Below are 19,728 nucleotides of genomic sequence, written 5' to 3'. Positions count from 1 at the left end.
GACATTCACAGGTATCCATCTTTGGTCCTTAAATCTTCATCTCTAACTCCAATTCTCCCACAGTTAGGCTTCAGGTCAAACTGACTTACATTTAACAGCTAGTTTAAAACTAAGAATTGTGTTGACAGTACAACATGAGCAATACTGTCCGCCTTGGAGACAGATTGACCAGATTTGCGAGAATCACAACTGTCTTAATCCCTTTTAGTCTGTTTTCTCATATCCTGAAAATGGTGACAAAAATATTTGATTTGCAAGGCCACTGTTGATTAACTTATCAATGCAAAGCACTTAGCGCCACACACTTATGATCTATAACTTCAGAGAAACACGACAAATTAGGCTACATTATAAATACCCTTATCAACCTGACCCGTGTAAAATCTGTAACACTAAAATATTAACTCCTATACTAACACAAATACTACCTGGTTACTCAGGTTGCAGGAACTGACTCGCTGTTTTAGAATCTCTCAACAGCGTCAAGGACTAGCGAATAGAGGACAACATAATTCGCAAGACTTCTTAAAGAAAGGGCTCAGCTTAGTTTAGGGGCGGAAACTGAAAGTGAAACAAGTCCAAACATATCCCGCCGTCTACAGCGGCTCAGAGAAGGGGAAGTGAGAACATGACAGTTGACGAAGGAGACATAAAATCGCAAATAAAGTGGCAAATTTTATCTTTCGCGCTGGTTCTCTAAGGACCAACCGCACTGATTTTCCTTCATGCTCCGCGCAACTTCCGTTAGCGCACTTTAATTACGTCATGCGTCAGCTCTCGCGGTATCATCAGGTTGCAGCGGCCCTTTAACAAAAGTCTCGCGAAATTTCTTTCACGGGTCCAAGCTAGCCTCTCAGACTACTTCACCCCACCCCACCCCACCCCCAACCTGTCCTTCCTTTCTCTTCCCAAGTCACAAAACTCTCCCCTCCCCTTCCTCGAACTCACAGCCCTCCTCCTGTTTCCGATTTCAGACCGGAACCGGAAGCGTTGTGGGCGGGGCCGGCAGCGGAAAACGCCGCGGAGCCAGAGCCGGGACACGGCTGTGGCTGCTGCCTTACGCCCGCCACGGATCGCTGGGTGGCAGGACTGCGCGGCTCCAGGCTGAAGGTCGGTCCGGAAGCGGGTGGGCGCGGGTCTCACCCGGATCGTCCCGGCGGCACCGTCCCTGGGCCCCCCGGGCGCCGCGAGGGATCATGTCTACAGCCTCCGCCGCCTCGTCCTCCTCCTCGTCTTCGGCCGGTGAGATGATCGAAGCCCCCTCCCAGGTCCTCAACTTCGAAGAGATCGACTACAAGGAGATCGAGGTGGAAGAGGTGAGCGAGGCCTGGCCAGGAGACGCCTGTCCCGGTCCCACCGCCCTGCCCAGTCCTGCCTCTTCAGCCCCTCTAATTCACAGGACTCCTCGCCCCAGGATCCGCCCGGGAACCCCCACAGCCCCTGGGAGACGGGGTGTCGGGGGGCTCTGCACTCAGCTGCTTCAGCTATCTTTTTCCTCACTTCGGCCGGTTGAGTTTGCATTTAATACTCCGGTGCCTGGGTTTAGGTAACCTCTCACCAGAATGAACTGGTGAAATAGAGTGGTCTCAGTTCCCGTATCTGTAAGTAGTGAATTCAGCGAAGACCACAGCTGTGTGGAAGTTTAAATTTGCTAGACATGGTATTCTTGAGGGACAGGGATTCTATTATGTTTGACTTCTAGCTCAGCGCCTGGCACGTAGAGGATGCTAATAAATTGTTGTTAAATTAGCAGATCCCTGAGTCAAAGTGCTTCCCCTCCTACCAAAATGTTCTCATTTTCTTCAATACCATAGAGCAATGCTCATAATATTTAAATGTTCTGCCTGCAGTTGGGCTAATTTAATGAATTTTGCCGTTGCTAACAGAGAGTGATTTGCATTGAAAAGATTTTTCACGTAGACTATTCTGAAAAGAAATAACTAATGATTTCGGTGACAGGGAGAATACAACATCACACTAGAAATCACTCTTAGAAAACCAGAATCCATTCTGAATTTGGCAAAAATTTGTTTATAGCAAGATATTTCAATCTGCCTTTAAGTGTTGCTTCCCTTCAAATTCACAGGGAGGTAGATTGGTTCTAAGGACTATAAAATTTAGAAAAACAAAAATTATTTATGTTTTAAAGGCACACTTTAGGACTTGTTAAAACTTTGGTTAAAAATAGCACCTACCAGGGGGCGGTTCCTGTGGCACAAAGGAGTAGGGCCCCGGTCCCCTATGGCAGATGTGGGGAGTTCAAACCCAGCCCTGGCCAAAAACTTCCAAGAAAAGCACCTACTAGTTACCATTTATTTATCGTCTTTAAAGTTTCCAACATATTTTGCACTACATGTAGCATAAAGAACCTTATGTATCCCAGTGAAATATTACGAACTCTCAATTGTGTCTACTTTGAAAATCTAAAATTACTTTTAGGTAGCAGCAAATCACAAGTAGTGAGGTGATTAACATATAATGAATAAGTTTTTCTTCCCATGAATGCTTTGGAAGATTAAGGGATTACTGAATCATGTATTTTTTTAATTACATAGAGTAACTTTAGGTCATTGAGAGTATCTTCATTTTACAAGGTAATATAGAGGGAAGAACAGGTCTTTGGAGTTAGAAGGTTCAGTATGTCACATATGCCGCTTGCTAGGCTGTGCGATTTGGGGTACGTTTCCTAACCTTTAGTTTCCTTAACTAAAATAGGTAACATAGGGATAACAATTTCTGTTTCATTTTATCTGTATAACAGATCCTAGTAGAAAATACATACAAAACACCCAAAATGGGCTCAGCGCCTATGCTCAAGTGGCTAGGGCACCAGCCACATACACTGGAGCTGACAGGTTGGAATCCATCCTGGGCCTGCCAAACAACAATGACAAATCCAAAAAAAAAAAAAAAAAATAGCTGGGCGTTAGGGCTGGCGCCTGTAGTCCCAGTTACTTGGGAGGCTGAGGCAAGAGGCTTGCTTAAGCCTAAGAGTTTGAGGTTGCTGTGAGCTGTGATGCCATAGCACTCTACCCAGGGTGACAGCTTGAGACTGTCAAAAAAAAAACGCCCAACATGGTGCCTGACATATATTCCCTATATTAGAAAACTTAGTTCCCAAAGAGGAACAGTGACCAGCTTTAAAGTTAGATGACTAAGAGAAAATTTGTATTTTGAAAAGAGGGTGAAATGGTTTTGGTGTGTTCTTTTTTCTGTTGAGGCTATGATAAATTCCTTTTTCAGAAGTGGATAGTTGATCCAGCTTTCATGGCTAACATTCCTTTTTAAGAATAAAAATTCAGTGAGTCAGTATACAAGAATTGCAGTTTTTAAATAAGCATTTACATCTACCCTGTGGTGAACTGCTATGCATGTGAACTACAAATTGTTATATAATAATAACTTGTATTTTATCATCTACCAAAAACTACCTCATTTGATTTTTATAACCTTAGTTTTTCTGTGCTGCTTTCTAAAATTTTTACCTTCTGGCTGTGTGGAAGAATGTAATACGTTACTAAAAAGACATTTAACATTTTGATGCTCTGCTCCCACAGTTATTTCACATCTGATTAGGTTTTTGTTTCCAGGGCCCATCTTTCAATCTGGATGATGTTTCAGTGTGTACGTGTGTGTACACACACATTTAGGACATTCCTGGGGAGAAGATTTTTATTTCTAGAAGAAAGTCTATTTCTAATACTAGACAGTCATTTAGAGGTTTTTTGGTTTGTGTTCTTTTCATTTTTTAACACCCAATTTATTTTCACATTAAAGGTTGAATTTGGACCTTTCTGACATTGACAGCATTACTTAGTTTCCATTATACTCTTCATTTGCACACTTTTAAACAGTGTTGTATAATCCATGAGACACCCTTGACATCCAGTATTTCTCAACTTAGATTCTACTTGTAGATTAAATCATGATCAAGTGGACAGTGAAAAATGACCAGAAACAAAACCTATTTTACGTTGCTTTCAATGTATTATACAAGTGTATTACCTTTTAAATTGAGAAAATCATTTTGTATTTCTCAAATAACAAAGTTGAATCATATTATACCAATATAATTAGAAACTAAATAAAAAAAATTTTAACCACAGACCAAATAATGTAATCATTTAGTGCATTTCTAAGGCATGTGTATTGACTTAATTAATATAATCTGCATTCCTACTATTGTAACTCAATATTAGTTTAGGCACTTCTTAAATTTAATTCTGATATCGAATTATGTAAGTTCTCAGTCTCAGAAATCTACCTAGATACTTTTTAAAAGTCATGTAGTTTTTACCATTCCAGATATGGATATAGAGAATGTTAGAATAAAAGAATGTCCATTGGGAATAAGGTTGTAAGAAACAGTTAAGACAGCATGATGTAGTAGAAAGTGGATTGGGCTGAAAATTAGGAAATTTAAATTCTGTACTGATTTCTGGTATAATATGCTTCTGTAACTTTGCACAAGTCACCTAACTTTTCTGGGCCTGTGATTATTTGTGTAAAATGAGGGGTTAAACAGGATCATTGAAGGCCTTTTCCAGTTCTAAAATGAGAAGACTTTCATTGTTTCCAGTATTTATGTTCTGTTTCCACAGTAAGCTTATAAGTTCTTTAAGGACAGGATCTCTTACGGAATTTAGTTGGCGACCGGCTAATTCTGGGAAGATAGGACAAATGATATCCATTTTACAGATATTAACAAATGGTCATGGAGTTTGATTTGCCAGAAGCCACAGGCCTAAGTGAATGGTAAAGCTGGGAATTGAGATTGAGATTTCTTACTCACGAGTCTGTTGTTTTTTCCACTGTATTTACAATGCCACTTTGGTTCTTTCTGAAGTACTCTATAACTAAACCTTCTGGGAATGGGGAAATAAAATACTGATTTCCTTTATAGAGTATTTGCTCCTGAATATTTAATAAATGCTCCTTTCCATGTGTATAACTGCTAAGGTATATGGAAGATGAATAGAAGAATCCTAGGACTCTCTCCTTAAAATGTCTGACTTATGAGACAAGAATAAACACAGAGCAGTTAATTATGTTTTCAGAACCACAAATTTAAACTAGTGAATACAGTGTAAATTGAGCATTTAGGCCATAGTTTGAAAGTAGGGTTAATCACAGAAGACTCCATTGAGTGGGGACAAGTTTTAAACTAGATTTTAAATAAAGTGAACATCATAGCCTGCAGAAGTCACTGAGATGAATCGTCTTTGCGATTGTTACTCTACCTACAGTGTTCTTCCGCAGAACTTCCCGTGACTGGCTGTGAACGTCACTTCCTTGCTTTGCTGAGCAACCTAGATCTTTCGTCATTTCTTTCATGGCATTTAGCAGTAACTGAAGTTGTATATCTTCCTCAGCAAACAAACGTAAGGTGCCTTATTCACATTTGTGACCCCGAAGCCTGATACCTAGAAGGTTCTCTGTAAATTTCTGAATAGGTAAAAGAAAATTTTCACAGTTTAATCATAAGAATTAAATGCCCATCTGGTTCTCTTGCATTACATGTTGTAAAACAGGGATTAAGATAAGCTATGTTATATGACCAACACAGTACCTACAGAAAGGAGATCTGGTTCTTATTCCAGTTGTTGATATCATTACACTCCATTATACCTGTACTTAGAAAGACTCTGGTTAGCAGGGATAAAAGATGCTGTGCAGGGCCAGGTACTATGAGCAAGCCAAGTATTAGTGGGTCTTCACTAAAGTGCTGAAAAGACCCGAATTACAAAAATTGCTTGTTAAAAGGGAGACCCCATTATTAACCTCAACTGTAATGTTGAACAAGAATACAGTATTAGATACATACATATAGTCACTGTAGCATTTATATGTGTTCTTAAGCTTCATTAAAGAGACACATAAAGATTTTGTTTTAAAAGCTAAAATACAATGGGAAGGAGAGACATAGAAAGAACTTTGTCAGTTTTATATGTTTTATAGGATTAGGTTATAAATATATGGACAACTGATATTAGAAAAACCTACTTTGTAGTGGTCTGAATAAACTGAGTTTGTAGATTCGTTAGTCTCTATTAATTATTTATGTCAAAAATTATTAGTACCGTCTTTCCTGTAAAACTTAGTGACTGTTGATTTCAGTAGATGTCTGGAATGGTTACTATGGTAAAGGTAGCTACAGAGATGATTTTTGTATTGTGCTTGTGTAACTTAAAGGATAACAGCTTATTTGAAAGAAAGACAGTAAACGGGTCAGATATATTATGACAAACTTTAGAAGACTGCTTGAAAAATTCAGAAGAAAGTTTGAAAAATCAAAGCTTTACTTGTATGTTATCAAGTCCAACTTGTCAGCAGATGGCATTTCTACTCTGCTTCAGTTTATTAATAGATATTGAAGGTCTAAAATAGTTGGAGGTGCCAAGTCCTAGCTAATAAATGTAAGATCTATGCTTGTTCCATCATGTTCCACATTTCTAGCCAGAGTGATACATCATAGCCAGGGGTCCATTCACACAGTCCATAGTACAGAGCCAAACCAAACTGACAGCTACTGTCACTGAACTAAAAATAACATGAATTTGGGACAATTGAAAGAGGTATTTCATAGTACAATAAGTGTACAAGGGCATACATCCTTTCTAATTTAGTTTAGATGCTTGGTTGGTTGTTTTGTTTTTTTTTTTGTTTTTTGAAGGAATGAATAGCTGGGTAGCATACATGAAGGAATGTACTTATGTTCCAGCCTGAAGAAATTGGTTTAAAGGTACTGTTTACTTTACTTACCTTAAACAGATATGTGCGTGTGCACGCACACACACCCATTCTGATTTGGGGTTTTGTGCCTTTTCATAGTAATTATTACTACGAAATACACCATCTTTCATATTCTTCTGTTACATTTTTTTATTAAGAAAGTCAATTTAAATCTGCTTTATTATATGAGACTAAAGTTTAGAAATGCTTATGATAAGAATTTAAGTCATTTTAATCTAGAGAACATTCATAAATTTGTAAGAAAATATTTCTAAATTGATTTCCCTTTTAGAACCAAAGTTGTCTTTGCATTCCATTGTTGTTCTGTTTTTACAGATGAGGAATTGTGAAGAACGTTAAAATGTTTATTCCTAGGTTCACCATTTTGGTTGGATGTACATATATTACTTGTAACTTGGATGTGTGCGCTCATGAAAATTGATCTTTGAGGAAAACAGTCGCTCAAAATAATTGTTAATAATAATGTGTCAGAGAAACTATTCAAATAAGAATACAATCCAAAAAGCATTTTGACTTATGAACTTGAATTAGAAGTTTGATAATAAGTAAAAAGTGTCTTTCAGTGTTTTGTAACTTGAATATTGGATTTTTCTTTGTTTATCCCTCTTGCCCCGGTATGTCTTAAGAGTGGCCGTCTGTGCCATTCTTTTCTACTAATCAACCATAAGCCAAAAAAAAAAAAATTGGGTTGCTTTCTATAGTTTGTAATAATGCACATACATCCTTATGTGTTTTCAGGCTTGGCTTTCACAGTCGAGGCATGCTATTATTCTGTATCTGATCTTGTCCACTGTTTTATATTCTTGAGTAATACAACAAGTAAATTTATTACCATAATATTTGTATTTGAAACATTTTCTTAAAAGTACATACAATGTTTTTAAAAACGTACACTCTTATAATATTTATGCTCACCAGCAGAACGTTGCTTTATACTGTCAGCCTGAGAAAGGTAGCGTGCTAACTCTAGAGGACTTTATTAACCGTGAGTCCTGCGAGGGCCATGTTCATGTGTGTTTTGATTGTCTTCTGGCAGTAAAACAAAACACTTTCTGTTTTGGTTTTGAGTGTGTATGTGTAAACTAGATATTTAAAACAATGGGAGATAAAATAACAATTAGCAAAACTTAAGTTATGGACCCATACTATCATTTGATGATGGCTCTAGTCATAATAAAAACTTTCTAAATAAAATCTTTCCAAAATGGGATGATTGACTTAATTAAAATGAAATAATACAATCAGTAAATCTACTTCACCACCACCAAGTAAACTACAAATGTGAAAATACAGGACAGATGATTGAGTTGGTATTTGACATGTGGGACTTGAGGAGCCTACAGGACCTCCAGCTCCCAAAGGCAGTTGTAAATATATCTTAAGTTTGGGCCAAAGACATGGGTGAAGAACAATTTGAGGGTATGAAGCCATGAGATTAGAGAACAGATTGAGAAAAAAGATCCAAGGACAGAATGTTGGAAAGTATCAGCATCTAAGGTTTGAACAGAGGAAGAAGAGTCAGTGAACTATTTCTTAATCAGGCACAGCCAGGAGAGAGGGGCTGCCATCTTTGATGATTATCTATCGTAAGCCCTTTACACACAAGCCTTCTATTAACCCAAGTTCACTCTTATTTCTACAGGAGATTAGGCCTTTTAAATTTCTACCTCTAAAGAGTTAAAAATCTAATTTGAGCATAACATTTTGAAAAGTTGACTGTTAGTAGTTGTATCATACCTACTGTTTCTGAGCAGCGTTTTCTAAGGTTCTCTCTGTATAGGGCACTGGACCACTGTGTTTCTGTTGGTCCTTTCCTTTGTTAGGACCATGAGACCTGTAAGAAGAGTGACTGTAATTCACCAGGAACGTGATTGTGAGTAGATAACTTCAACTCTTAGAGTCAGTAAGGGAGAAGTAAAAACTCTTGTATATTTACAGAGTTATGACTTAAATTTTGTCATATTTGTAAGAAAGTGCTTTATAAGTTGTAATGTTTTGTTAAACAAGTAGAAGATTGCATTGTTAGACAAATAAGAAAGTTGCACTTTTTTTAAAAAAATGCACTTTAAAATGTTATTTGATGGAAAGGAGTTGAGGAGGAGCATGTTAGAATGCACTTTTTTCATTCTATATTAGCACCCTCTGCCACCACTAAGTCCTATTCAGACTTGCTCCCTTAGAGAGTTAATGTCAGAATGGGAGGAGGGAAGACAAAATAGAACATAAAACAACTTTCCCAGTTGTATATTACCTAAATATCATATCCCCTAAATATCATAACCCAGTGCCTGCTGGATATGTGTGTATTTATACTCTTTTTAAAAAGTCTATGTCTGTATTTTGTATTTCTTTTTGAAGATTGTTCAGAAAAGTAATTTTCTTTTTATTTTTTTATTTTTTTATTTTTTTTATTTTTGAGACAGAGCCTCAAGCTGTCCCCCTGGGTAGAGTGCTATGGCATCACAGCTCACAGCAACCTCCAACTCCTGGGCTCAAGCGAGTCTCCTGCCTCAGCCTCCCAAGTAGCTGGGACCACAGGCGCCCGCCACAATGCCCAGTTATTTTTTGGTTGCAGCCATTATTGTTGTTTTGGGGCCCGGGCTGGGGATTTGAACCCGCCACCTTAGGTGTATGTGGCTGGCGCCTTAGCTGCTTGAGCCACAGGCGCCGAGCCTGAAAAATAATTTTCTATAACTGATTGCCACTTATGAATCCTCCCTCTTTCAAACTCAGTAGAGAAAAGCTTTTTATCTTGCTACATTGCAGGTAACATGATTAATTTCAATGGAAAACATTTGTTTCACATAATGTTTTCCTCAGAAAGTATAAGATTTTATTTAGTTGTTTCAGAGTTCAGTCTTCTCTCATAAGGATTTTTCTTTTCCCTTTCTCCTGCCCAAAATGGTATCTAGGTGCTCTGGAAAGCTTTTACCAATCAGTAATATCAAGGGGTGTGGCCTCTTATTTATGTGATGGCTTCCACTGAAATAACTTGTCTTATTATTTCTTTAATGTATTGGCCTGTTGTAGTATTCTGAAATATCAAGATTACCTGGAGAGCTTAGTAACACAGATTGCTTGGGCCCTCTGCACCAGATAATTTATATTTCTTACCAGGTGGTACTATGCTTCTAAACCAGAGACCACTAGCTTAACGATTTCACTGTCCTTCTCTGCTGTTTCTTTAAAAGCAGATGGTTTTGTTTTGTTTTGTTTCTTGGCTTCTGTTATACTCTCCTGGTTTGCCTGCTGTCATATTGATTGCTCTCTTTTAGCCTTTGCTACTTCTTTCTCCTGTTTTGTTTTAAATGTTGAAATGCTTCAAAGCTGAGTTCTCAGACCTCAGTATCTACATGTTATTCGTTGATGATCTCATCCAATAGATTGACCAGAAATACCAGCTATATACTGATGACTCCCAAGTCTGTCTCTTTGCTTGACTTCTCTGTAGATCCCCTGACTTGTATTTCCACCTACTTACTAGATATTTCCACTTGGATATCTAGTAGAGATCTTACATTTCATATGCCTAGAACAAATCTCTGGGTTATTTTTTGAAATCTGCTTACATCATTCTTATATTTCAGTACACTGTCTTTGATTTATCTCGGTTCCTTTCCACCTGCCTGGCTGCATGCAGACCACCACCAAGCCCAATGGATGCTATCTCTGGTCTAAACCGTGGCCCACATCTGCCTCATTTTTCTGTGTTACCATCAACCTCATTCTCTCAGCTACTAATTACCACTTGCTTGGGCCCTTGTCTTTGCCTCCTAATGAGTCTCTCTCCTTATATAGTCCCGCTTCCCTACAATCCATTCTTTAAATAAGAGCTAGAATGACTTTTTAAGATGTAAGTAATATTGCATCTTTCCTTGCTTACATTTCTCTGATTGCTTCCTGTTGCATGTAGACTAAAATCTAAACTCTTCTTCATGATGCATAGAGCCCTTCAGGGTCCAGCCTTTGCCTGTCCCTCCAGCCTTACCTTACATCACTCTTTCTTGTGCTGTGGACCAGCCATACTACACACTCCAGGTATTGTTCTAGATCATCACTGAAGTGTCACCTTTCTCAGTGAGGCTTTGTCTGTCAGGGTAGTACACGCACATGTCTGTACACATGCAATTTACTCCTTCTTAGCATATTTTTTTTCTTAACATTATATATTTTTCTTATATATCTGACTTCCTCAATGTCTCTTTTCGGGAGAATATAAACAGTGACAACAAGGACTTTGGTTTGTTCCCTGCCGTGTCTTCATTGCCTACATTGGCACATTCGCCATGGATGGGCTTCAAATATTGCTGAATAGAGAATGAGCTGTTCTTTCCCCATAGGGCCTTTACAGAGCTGTTTCTTCTCCTATATCTTTGATTTTCATCCAGATACCACATTCGTAACCTGCCTGGAGCTGCCGCTAGTCTCTTTGTTGTAGCATTCTATTTCTTATTCACTGCATGGCATTTTTTTACAGTCTGATATTTTTCTTACTCATCTTTTTGTCCATGGATTGATTATCTTTGCCCCTTCCCTTTTCCCTTCCCACACACCAGGAAGTGTATTCTATGTAGATTGGAGCCTTTGCTTTATTTGGTTGTATATTTCTGGTATCTCTTACAGTAGTTGGATATAATAGAAACTCAAGAAATATTGGTTGAAAGAACAAACAAATGAAGTTTATCATTCTTTCTCAGCATAAAACCTCACTTGCACCCCTTGAAGATTAGAAAACCCTACCCACTTCTCCCTGCTTGCTGATGAAGCCTTTCCCTTGGCTTTCACTAACCCTGAAAGTCAGCTGTGTTTTTCCTCAATCCCCTGTATCTGAGCTGCCTGCCAGGCCACAGCCTCTGATACAGGTCCCAACACTCCCTACAGCAGCCTCCTTACTTCAGTCCGAAGGCTCTTTAATTTTCATTTACCTTGCTTTTCTCCTAGCAAGACTTTTTATGTATCACTTCCATGTTTTGCTGAGGCCGAGGGAGCTCTGGCTATACCGTCCCTCTGTCTGTCTCCCTTTTCACTGTTCTTGCTTATTCTGTGAGGCAGGATCCCTCTGAGGGGCAGTGATTTCTGCCCTTGAATCCCTAAGCTATCCTGGACAGAGGTAGCGGGTAGTTCTTTAGTCACCTTTGGGTCTCCAGCTAATAAGTGTTTGAAAAATTGTAAGTGCTGTTAGTTTAGTTTTCAGTTTCTTCTCTATCTCATTTTTGTCGCATGAAGATAGGAGTCTGTTCTTTAAAGATAGGGGTCTGTTCTTTAAAGATAGGGGTCTGTTCTTTAAAGATGGGGGTCTGTTCTTCATGCACGTTTTTTCTTCTCACACCTAGTATCTCTATATTTATGCCATTTGAAAAAAGTTGGAAGTCATTTTCTGATGCCCAGAAATTGAATTCTTTAAGCATTGATTCTTTGCTTATAACTTCCCTCCTTTGCATTTACAACAGTTATTATTTCTATCTGAAATAAGTTTGTGTGTACAACCTTGGACATCTCAGCCTCTCTCCATTACCATTTTAGATCCTGTTATTTTACATGCATGTGAAATACTTTATGGCCCTAATGAGAGGGGAGGCTTCTTGAGGCCCTGGGCTCTCATCTTACAGGAATGTGCCTATTTAGTATTTCAGTGTGTTCTGGAAAATTGCTTTCTCAAGCAAAACAGAGAAAGTTTATCATGCCCTCATTTGGCCACATTTTTTAAGTTGAATGCTTAGAGTCAACTGTCATCACTAGATGGCACTTGCAGCTCACAAATAGTCGTATTTATTTTTGTGACAAATGCACAATCCCCAAACATAATGTTTAGAATCCCTGCATGGGCATTCCTTAATAGAAAAACAAAACAAGGGGAGTCCTGCTAAGTTTATCAGTTGCTTTGATACACGTAGTATTTATAAATACATGGTTGAAGAATATATTAAATTGCTTTACAATTATTATTTCATAGTTAATAGTAATATCAAGAAATAGGCTTGCGTCCATGTATATCTTCTTAGCCTAATAGTGCCAAAAAGTTGAAATTTTTGTAAGATTTGTTTGCTCTTTATCTTAGTTTTGAGAGAAGTATTATAGCTCCTTACACTGACTCTTACTCAACTCTAAGCATTTACTATTCTTACAGTGACTCTTACTCAACTCTAAGCATTTACTATTCTTTTTTAGTATTTAGAGAAATAACCTGCTTGTGACTTTGAACTCCATTTTACTGTTGCGGAAATGAAACTCAAACCCACCCAGGATTAAGAGCTCACAGGTGGACACAGCCCTGCATTCTCACTCAGTCCTGAACCTTCCATTATTCTCATGGTAACTGGGAGCCAGTGTCCATGTGTGGTGAAGTAACTGGATGGCAAGTGCAAATGGCTGATGAGAGGTGTGAAGGAGAGCAAGGATGTAAGCTTCAGGAAGGAAGGAGATACCAAAGGAAAGACCAGCTACCAGAGATGCTGTCCTACTTTGCAGTTTTGCCTAGAGGCAGCCCAGATCCCTTTAGCCAATGACAGAAACTGAATATAGAATGTTTGTCATTGCCTGCTCTAGTCCTCAAATCCCAGCCTAGATCTGACTGTGTCATCTTGGGCAAGTTGCAACAATGTGACTCCATATGCTTACCTTGAAAATGGAGGAGAATTAAATGTTAGTGTCTGAAAAGTGCATAGAACGGTACCTGGCACATAGTAAGCATTGAGTGAGTGTTAACCATTTGGGTGGCTTTATCCATTGAGCAATGTGAGAAATGTTCCTACTGTGATGTGGAATGTGCGAAGCAGGATTGGAGCTATGATTAGTGCCTCCCTCTACAAAGTGCCCCAATATGGATAATAAAGTGTTTGATCACCTTAGCTATGGTCAGCTTTGTTAGAAGAGTTTTGTGCCAGGAATTTGTTCAAGTAACTTTGTCTAAAGTTCCTCCAAGAAAAGGTATAACTTATGCTTTCTGACATGTGAAGGTCTTACAAATTGGTATCATTAGCATTCTGATGTTAGATTACCTATCTTCAAACTGCACTTTACCACTGGCTAGCTACATAGCTTTGGGTAAGTTGGTTTACTTGAGGAAAGCTAGCTGCTTCACTGAAAATGAGGATGTGTTACTATTTGCCTTCAAGGGCTGTGTAAGTGAAGTAATATAAGTAAAGTATTAGTTCAAGGCCCACTACTTGTAAAATACATGTAAACGTGGCATAGGGAGGTAGCCTTTTCACTTAACAAAAAGACCTTGGCACAGAGTGCTTAGTTAGACACATTAGAAGTTGAGAGCTTGAAGTAGTCCTTTACACTGATAATATCTAATTTTGTTCTAACAAGTATCAAAAACTACTTTTTGTTTTTATTTTGTTTTGTTCTTGCACATATTTTTATTGAGTAGATACTACATTTTATCCGTCTTTCACCATGACCAATCTTTTAATATTTATATCTTTTCTCCCCTATCCCTACTGAATTATTTAAAGCTAATTTTAATTTCAGTTTGATAGCTTAAAGTTTTTATTATGTGTTCTTTTTATTTTTATTTTTCCAAACCATCTTCTATCTCGTCTGTCATTTTGCCTGTTTGAATTTTTTTCTGCATTTAACAAATTGCTTGGTGTTGTTTATGCCTCCATTTTTTGTTTATAGCTGGTTTGGGTTTTACTTGAGAAGGGGGGAGATGTCTAGACTATAAACTTTCAAAGGTAGAGATAGTTGTGCATTTCATTATTTTCTCACTTTAATGACAGTTCATACTTGCTTGGTGGCAAATTTGGTATTCATTGATGATTTCTAAAATCTTTGACCTCCATGTTATATGTTGGGCTAGATGTATTTGCTTCTGATTACTGTGGGTGTTTTCTTTTAAATTCAGGTTGTTGGAAGAGGAGCCTTTGGAGTAGTTTGCAAAGCTAAATGGAGAGCAAAAGATGTTGCTATTAAACAAATAGAAAGTGAGTCTGAGAGGAAAGCTTTCATTGTAGAGGTAAGCTCGGTGCCTTTGCCATTCTGTTCTCCTTCACCTAAGATACTCTGTGAATTTAATATGAAATCGGCTGTCATTTCTTTGTGTACGTGTGTGTCGCAATTTGGCTGAACCAAAGGTAGGGGCATGGGAACATTTTTTCATTCACACTCTTAATTCTGATTGAAAATCAGTGGGAAAGAACCTTAACTACATAATGAATTCATCTCTGAATTAAAACGTGGTCCTCTCCACGGAATTCACATCTATTTCAAGGCATAGTATTTTAATTTTAATATAGAAAAGAAATAGTATTCTTTCCCATTACCTAAAATTAAGAAAGGAAATTTTTTTTGGTTTTTTTTGAGGCAGGTCTCACTTTGTCACCCTTGGTAGAGTGCTGTGGCATCATACCTCACAGCAATCTTGTAACTCAATGTTTTTAGAAATTCAGATGAGGTTAATTTAAGGAAAAATCTACAACTTAATTCTCTTATACATTGAATAATACAGGAAAATTCAGTAATCACATCATTATTATATTTTCACATTTATTCCTTATTTTATTAACTTTGCATTATTTTGTATATTAAACCACAGTATTTAACTAAATTAGTGTTTTCATAACTTCCCTGGCCAACGGGTAAGTGGTCTCTACCTTATAAAACCTTCTGAATTTATACTTGTTTGCATTTAGTCATAATTTCAAAATGTACTTTATAAATTTTTTAATACATAACATGGAGAAATGAAGATTTCATTGATCTGATGAGGTGACTTGTAATTGGCTGAATGAATGAGAAGTGCTGATGTGTTTGGTGTCATCATGTAGAAAAATGATCCTAGTAGAATGCTCTAGGAGTCTGGTCTCAGCCTTGCCTTAATCATGATATTTATGGTTTAAATAAGATTGTTGCATTGGCAGTTTCACAGAGTTGGGTGAAATAACATGTGTTAAATGCTAGAAATCATAAATCTAAAGATCGTAATAGCTTGGGGAAAATTGTTTCAAATCAAGATTATATGTGCATGGAATTTAAAGAGTCAAATGGTTCTCCAAAAGTTTTTATTAAAAAAACTTTAATCCCCTGTACTTCCTTCCATCTAACCTTCTGCTTCCCAGAGACAACTGCTTTGGACTTATCCCCTCATTTATGTTTTCCCCTAATCCATGTGCTCTTTGTACACCTTCTCTAAAGATTAGCCTCTAGTTGTGTTCTGGGGTGACAAGAGATGGTCACTAAGCTGTTTGAAGGAATCTTTGGGTCTAACTTTCAACCAGTCTCCCACCCTCCTGTCACTAGTGCACTGCGACTACCGCCACTCCCCAGCCTTTTAGAGCTTATGAGGTAGCTCTGATTGCTTCTCAGTTTTTCTAATTACAAATTTATGATTCAGCTTTCTTAAGTGTGTTCTATCACTTATTGCTAGTCTTTTGCTTTCCAACTTTCAAAATGTGCTATTTTATCATTTCACAATATATTTGTAAATAAATATAATAAATCGTGATTTCTCTTAGGACTAGACATTTACTAATGTTGGCTGTAGAGAGATCAAGCTTTCTAGTGGCCTGTAAGGTAAAGGTTTAGAGACCCTAGTGGACTTAATATGAGCCAACAGCATAATGGAGGTAATGGAGAAGGAAAGGAAAAAAGCAGGGAGAGCGCACTAAAGAGGAGGGAAGAAAGAGCAAGAAGTGATTTGGTGGAAGAGGGGGATATTTAGTAGAAGTTTGAGGTCTAGAACAAGAGAAATGAGTACACCCAAACCCTTTACTGGCCTCATTGTGAACCCTTGGTTGAGGGAAAATTAGAACTGGAAGTAGGGGCCAGCTGGGAAGGGGCTTAGTAATTACTGCAGTGGTTCGTGTTAGAATCACTAAGGCAGGTGTCCTCAAACTATGGCCTGCAGGCCACATGTGGCCCACCGAAGACATTTATCTGGCCTGCGGGGTGTTTTTGCTGCCGCTGCCTGTCCTGCTTAGCAGCTGACTCATCCCAGGGCCCATAGTCCGGCCCTCCAACGGTCTGAGGGACAGTGAACTGGCCCCCTGTTTAAAAAGTTTGAGGACCCCTGCCCTAAACCAATGGCAATGGGAACGGAGAGAACAGAATTCATTCAAGACATGGGAATGATATAGAGGCAAGCATACAGAAAGAGAACACATTTTAAGTAATGTAGATTCAAGCGAAAATCCCACCTATACCACTTTCTAGCTATAGTATGATTTAATAATCCTCTCTGGGCCGTAACTTTGAGATCTCATCTTTAAAATGGAAATGATAACACCTACATTGCAGGGTTGTGGTAACTATACAATGTCTATAAAGTGCCCACCGGGACCCACACACAATAGCTGGACTGTTCAGTCAGTCATACCCGTGAAAGTGATGATAATGATGGTGACATGGCTTCCACTGGCTTGGATAACTCTGCTCGGTAGCATCTCTGGGATGAAGTCCTGATGGTTCTCAGCAGAGTTAATTTCTTCTTATTGCCATCCATGTTCATAAGTCCTGTTACATAGCACTTTGCACATTGCTGTAATTATTTCTTTACATGTCTGTCTCCCCAAGTAAACAATGTGAGCCGGAGCACAGGGATCTCGTGCCATTCTAAGAGCAGGCACACGGTACTCCCAGAGCCTGCTACAGAGCCATTAGTGATTGCTGAGTGGTTTAAACGTTTTGTGCAATGAAAAGATTTTAATGATGCTGTGAAATCAGCACCTCAAAAGTTATCACTTTTTAAAAGAAACCTTAATTTGTTCCAGCTTCGGCAGTTATCCCGTGTGAACCATCCTAACATTGTAAAGCTGTATGGAGCCTGCTTGAACCCAGTAAGTTTGTCACTTTTTCATTGTCATCTGTCTAAGAGAAGTGACATGGCAGATGTGTACAAGTGTGTAAGTTATGAAGCTACCTTTTTTTTTAAAGCATGAAACAAAGTTTATTGAGGAAGAGAGGTTTACAGAGCAAGATACATTGTCCATAGGCAGCAAATGGGCCTGTTTGTCACAGTGAAGGAAAAGGCTTTGAAACCATCTTGATCTGCTGTCTTAGATACATTTCAGAAAGAACAGCTGGACTTTATGCATTTGTTTCCAGTCTTTTAGAAAAATGGTAGAGAACTTGTTTTAGGTTGTCTCATCTAATAATGTCATCTTCTTACAAGGCTTTTGATAGCCTGTGACAGCACCTACTTACATAGTATTAGCACTAAAGAAAGTACCCTAAGGATAATACGGTTATGTCTGTACATGTCTGTCTACTCTGATTGTGCTCCGAGAAGACGAGACCTCAGGTCAGGGATTTTTAACTGCTGTGCCGTGAGAGGATCTTAGGTGTGCCTAGAAAATTTTTAAAGATCATCAATTGAATTATTTTCAAAAGAAGTTCAAAGTATGGTAAGTATATTCTTTTTTTATATACTTTTTTTTTAATCAAGATAATTTAAGTGTACCTTGCCACAAAGTTTAACTTTTTAGGTTCACGTGCACTGTGAGATCAGAAAGGTTGAAAAACACTGTCTTAGGTCATAGATACCTTTTTTCCTGTTATTCACATAGTAGGGGTTAAAAGAATAATTTTTAACATACATATAAAATCTAGGGGTTGAATGAAATTATTTCTCCCGGGCCGTGAGGCTCTACAGCAGTGTGGTTAATTCTCTTCGCGTGTTTCTTTTAGGTGTGTCTCGTGATGGAATATGCTGAAGGGGGCTCTTTGTATAATGGTGAGTGTCACTAGACCTGCTTTAAACTCTAAGTTATGTAATGTTCTTTAAACTTTACCATCAGAGTCTCAAAAGGAGGTAATTGAAAGAAATCTGCTAAAGATTAAAAATGAATAGGTAAGAAAACTGCTATAGTGTTAGTATGTGAAATTTAGAAGTCACTATCAATTTTTTAATTGATGGTATTTTATTATGTTAAAAGCATTAGGTAAAATAAAGTTTGCTTTTTAAATAGATTTTAAAATACCTCAGACTTCTAATTTTTCTTTTTGCCCTCCCTTAGCTTTGAGCCTTCTCATTTTAAAACTCTTTAGCCATACTTCATTTTACTCTGCTTTATTTTCTTTTCAAAAAATAAAGTTGTGAAAAGTCACTGTACAGAACATTTCAGTTGTAACAAAGAGAGAAAACTTTAAAAAGAACAAAGCTCTTTCACCTTAAATAGACCAATGATCAACATAAATGTATTGTTTCTTATAGCACCAGTTAGAGAAAATAAATTGTATTTTGTTCTTTAATTTACTTTTTTTATGTAAACTTTAACTTACATTTCCTGCCCATGCGTTCGTTATTGTTGTTGGATATTTAATACTCCATTGACTTTTTTTTTTTGGGTTGAACAACTTCTAGTTTTTAACTTTACAGAAAATATAGTTGTCAACATCTCGATACAAATTATTATATTTCTTCGTGTACTATTTCCCTGCATCTCCCTTACAGTGTGAACCACAGGACTGCTTATGATTTATGTATTACTGTGCAAAAGACTTTATCCATATCAGTTTGAAAAAGCTTGGTAAAGTATATTAATTTCACTTGAGTGTATGAATAGCAGTTTAATAAACCGTTTAATGTTAGATACTTCTGTGGTAGTTATGTACTCAGAATTATTTGATATTTCTTTTTTATTTAGAAAAGAATTAAAAGTAGCACTGATAGAGCCTGTGTAGAAGAATACCCCTCATAAGTTCCCATAGTGCTGTGTTCACGTAGTGTCTCTTGTCATAGGCAGTAAAGTCCTTAGTCGGTGCCTTTCTTTTGCAGTGCTGCACGGTGCTGAGCCACTTCCCTATTACACCGCCGCCCATGCAATGAGCTGGTGTTTACAGTGCTCCCAAGGGGTGGCTTATCTTCACAGCATGCAGCCCAAAGCGCTAATTCACAGGGACCTGAAACCACCCAAGTAAGTTCTGATACTATGTAAGTAATAAGTAAGTTCTGATACTGTGTCAGTAATTAGTAAGTTCTGATACTGTGTCAGTAATAAGTAAGTTCTGATACTGTGTCAGTAATTAGTA

The 19,728-nt window shown here is 37.9% G+C and overlaps 1 protein-coding gene across 2 annotated transcripts in view; it reads left to right on the top strand.

The window, feature by feature from the left end:
* The first annotated feature begins 890 nt into the window (after window positions 1–890).
* Window positions 891–19,728, top strand: part of MAP3K7 (mitogen-activated protein kinase kinase kinase 7) — a 76,510-nt gene continuing 57,672 nt past the window's right edge. For both annotated transcript variants that reach the window (XM_023517704.1, XM_023517703.1), the window contains exons 1-5: window positions 891–1,316; window positions 14,606–14,716; window positions 17,469–17,534; window positions 18,385–18,430; window positions 19,475–19,613. In XM_023517704.1, coding sequence (XP_023373472.1) covers window positions 1,197–1,316; window positions 14,606–14,716; window positions 17,469–17,534; window positions 18,385–18,430; window positions 19,475–19,613 — 482 coding nt within the window. In that variant the 5' untranslated portion in view covers window positions 891–1,196. The remainder of the gene's footprint in view (window positions 1,317–14,605; window positions 14,717–17,468; window positions 17,535–18,384; window positions 18,431–19,474; window positions 19,614–19,728) is intronic.

The sequence above is a fragment of the Otolemur garnettii genome, unplaced genomic scaffold, assembly GCF_000181295.1.
Source record: "Otolemur garnettii isolate 467f Iridium unplaced genomic scaffold, OtoGar3 scaffold00118, whole genome shotgun sequence".
NCBI classification, from domain to species: Eukaryota; Metazoa; Chordata; class Mammalia; order Primates; family Galagidae; genus Otolemur; species Otolemur garnettii.
Note: the sequence above shows the minus strand (reverse complement) of the source record. Positions and strands in the feature narration are given on the sequence as shown.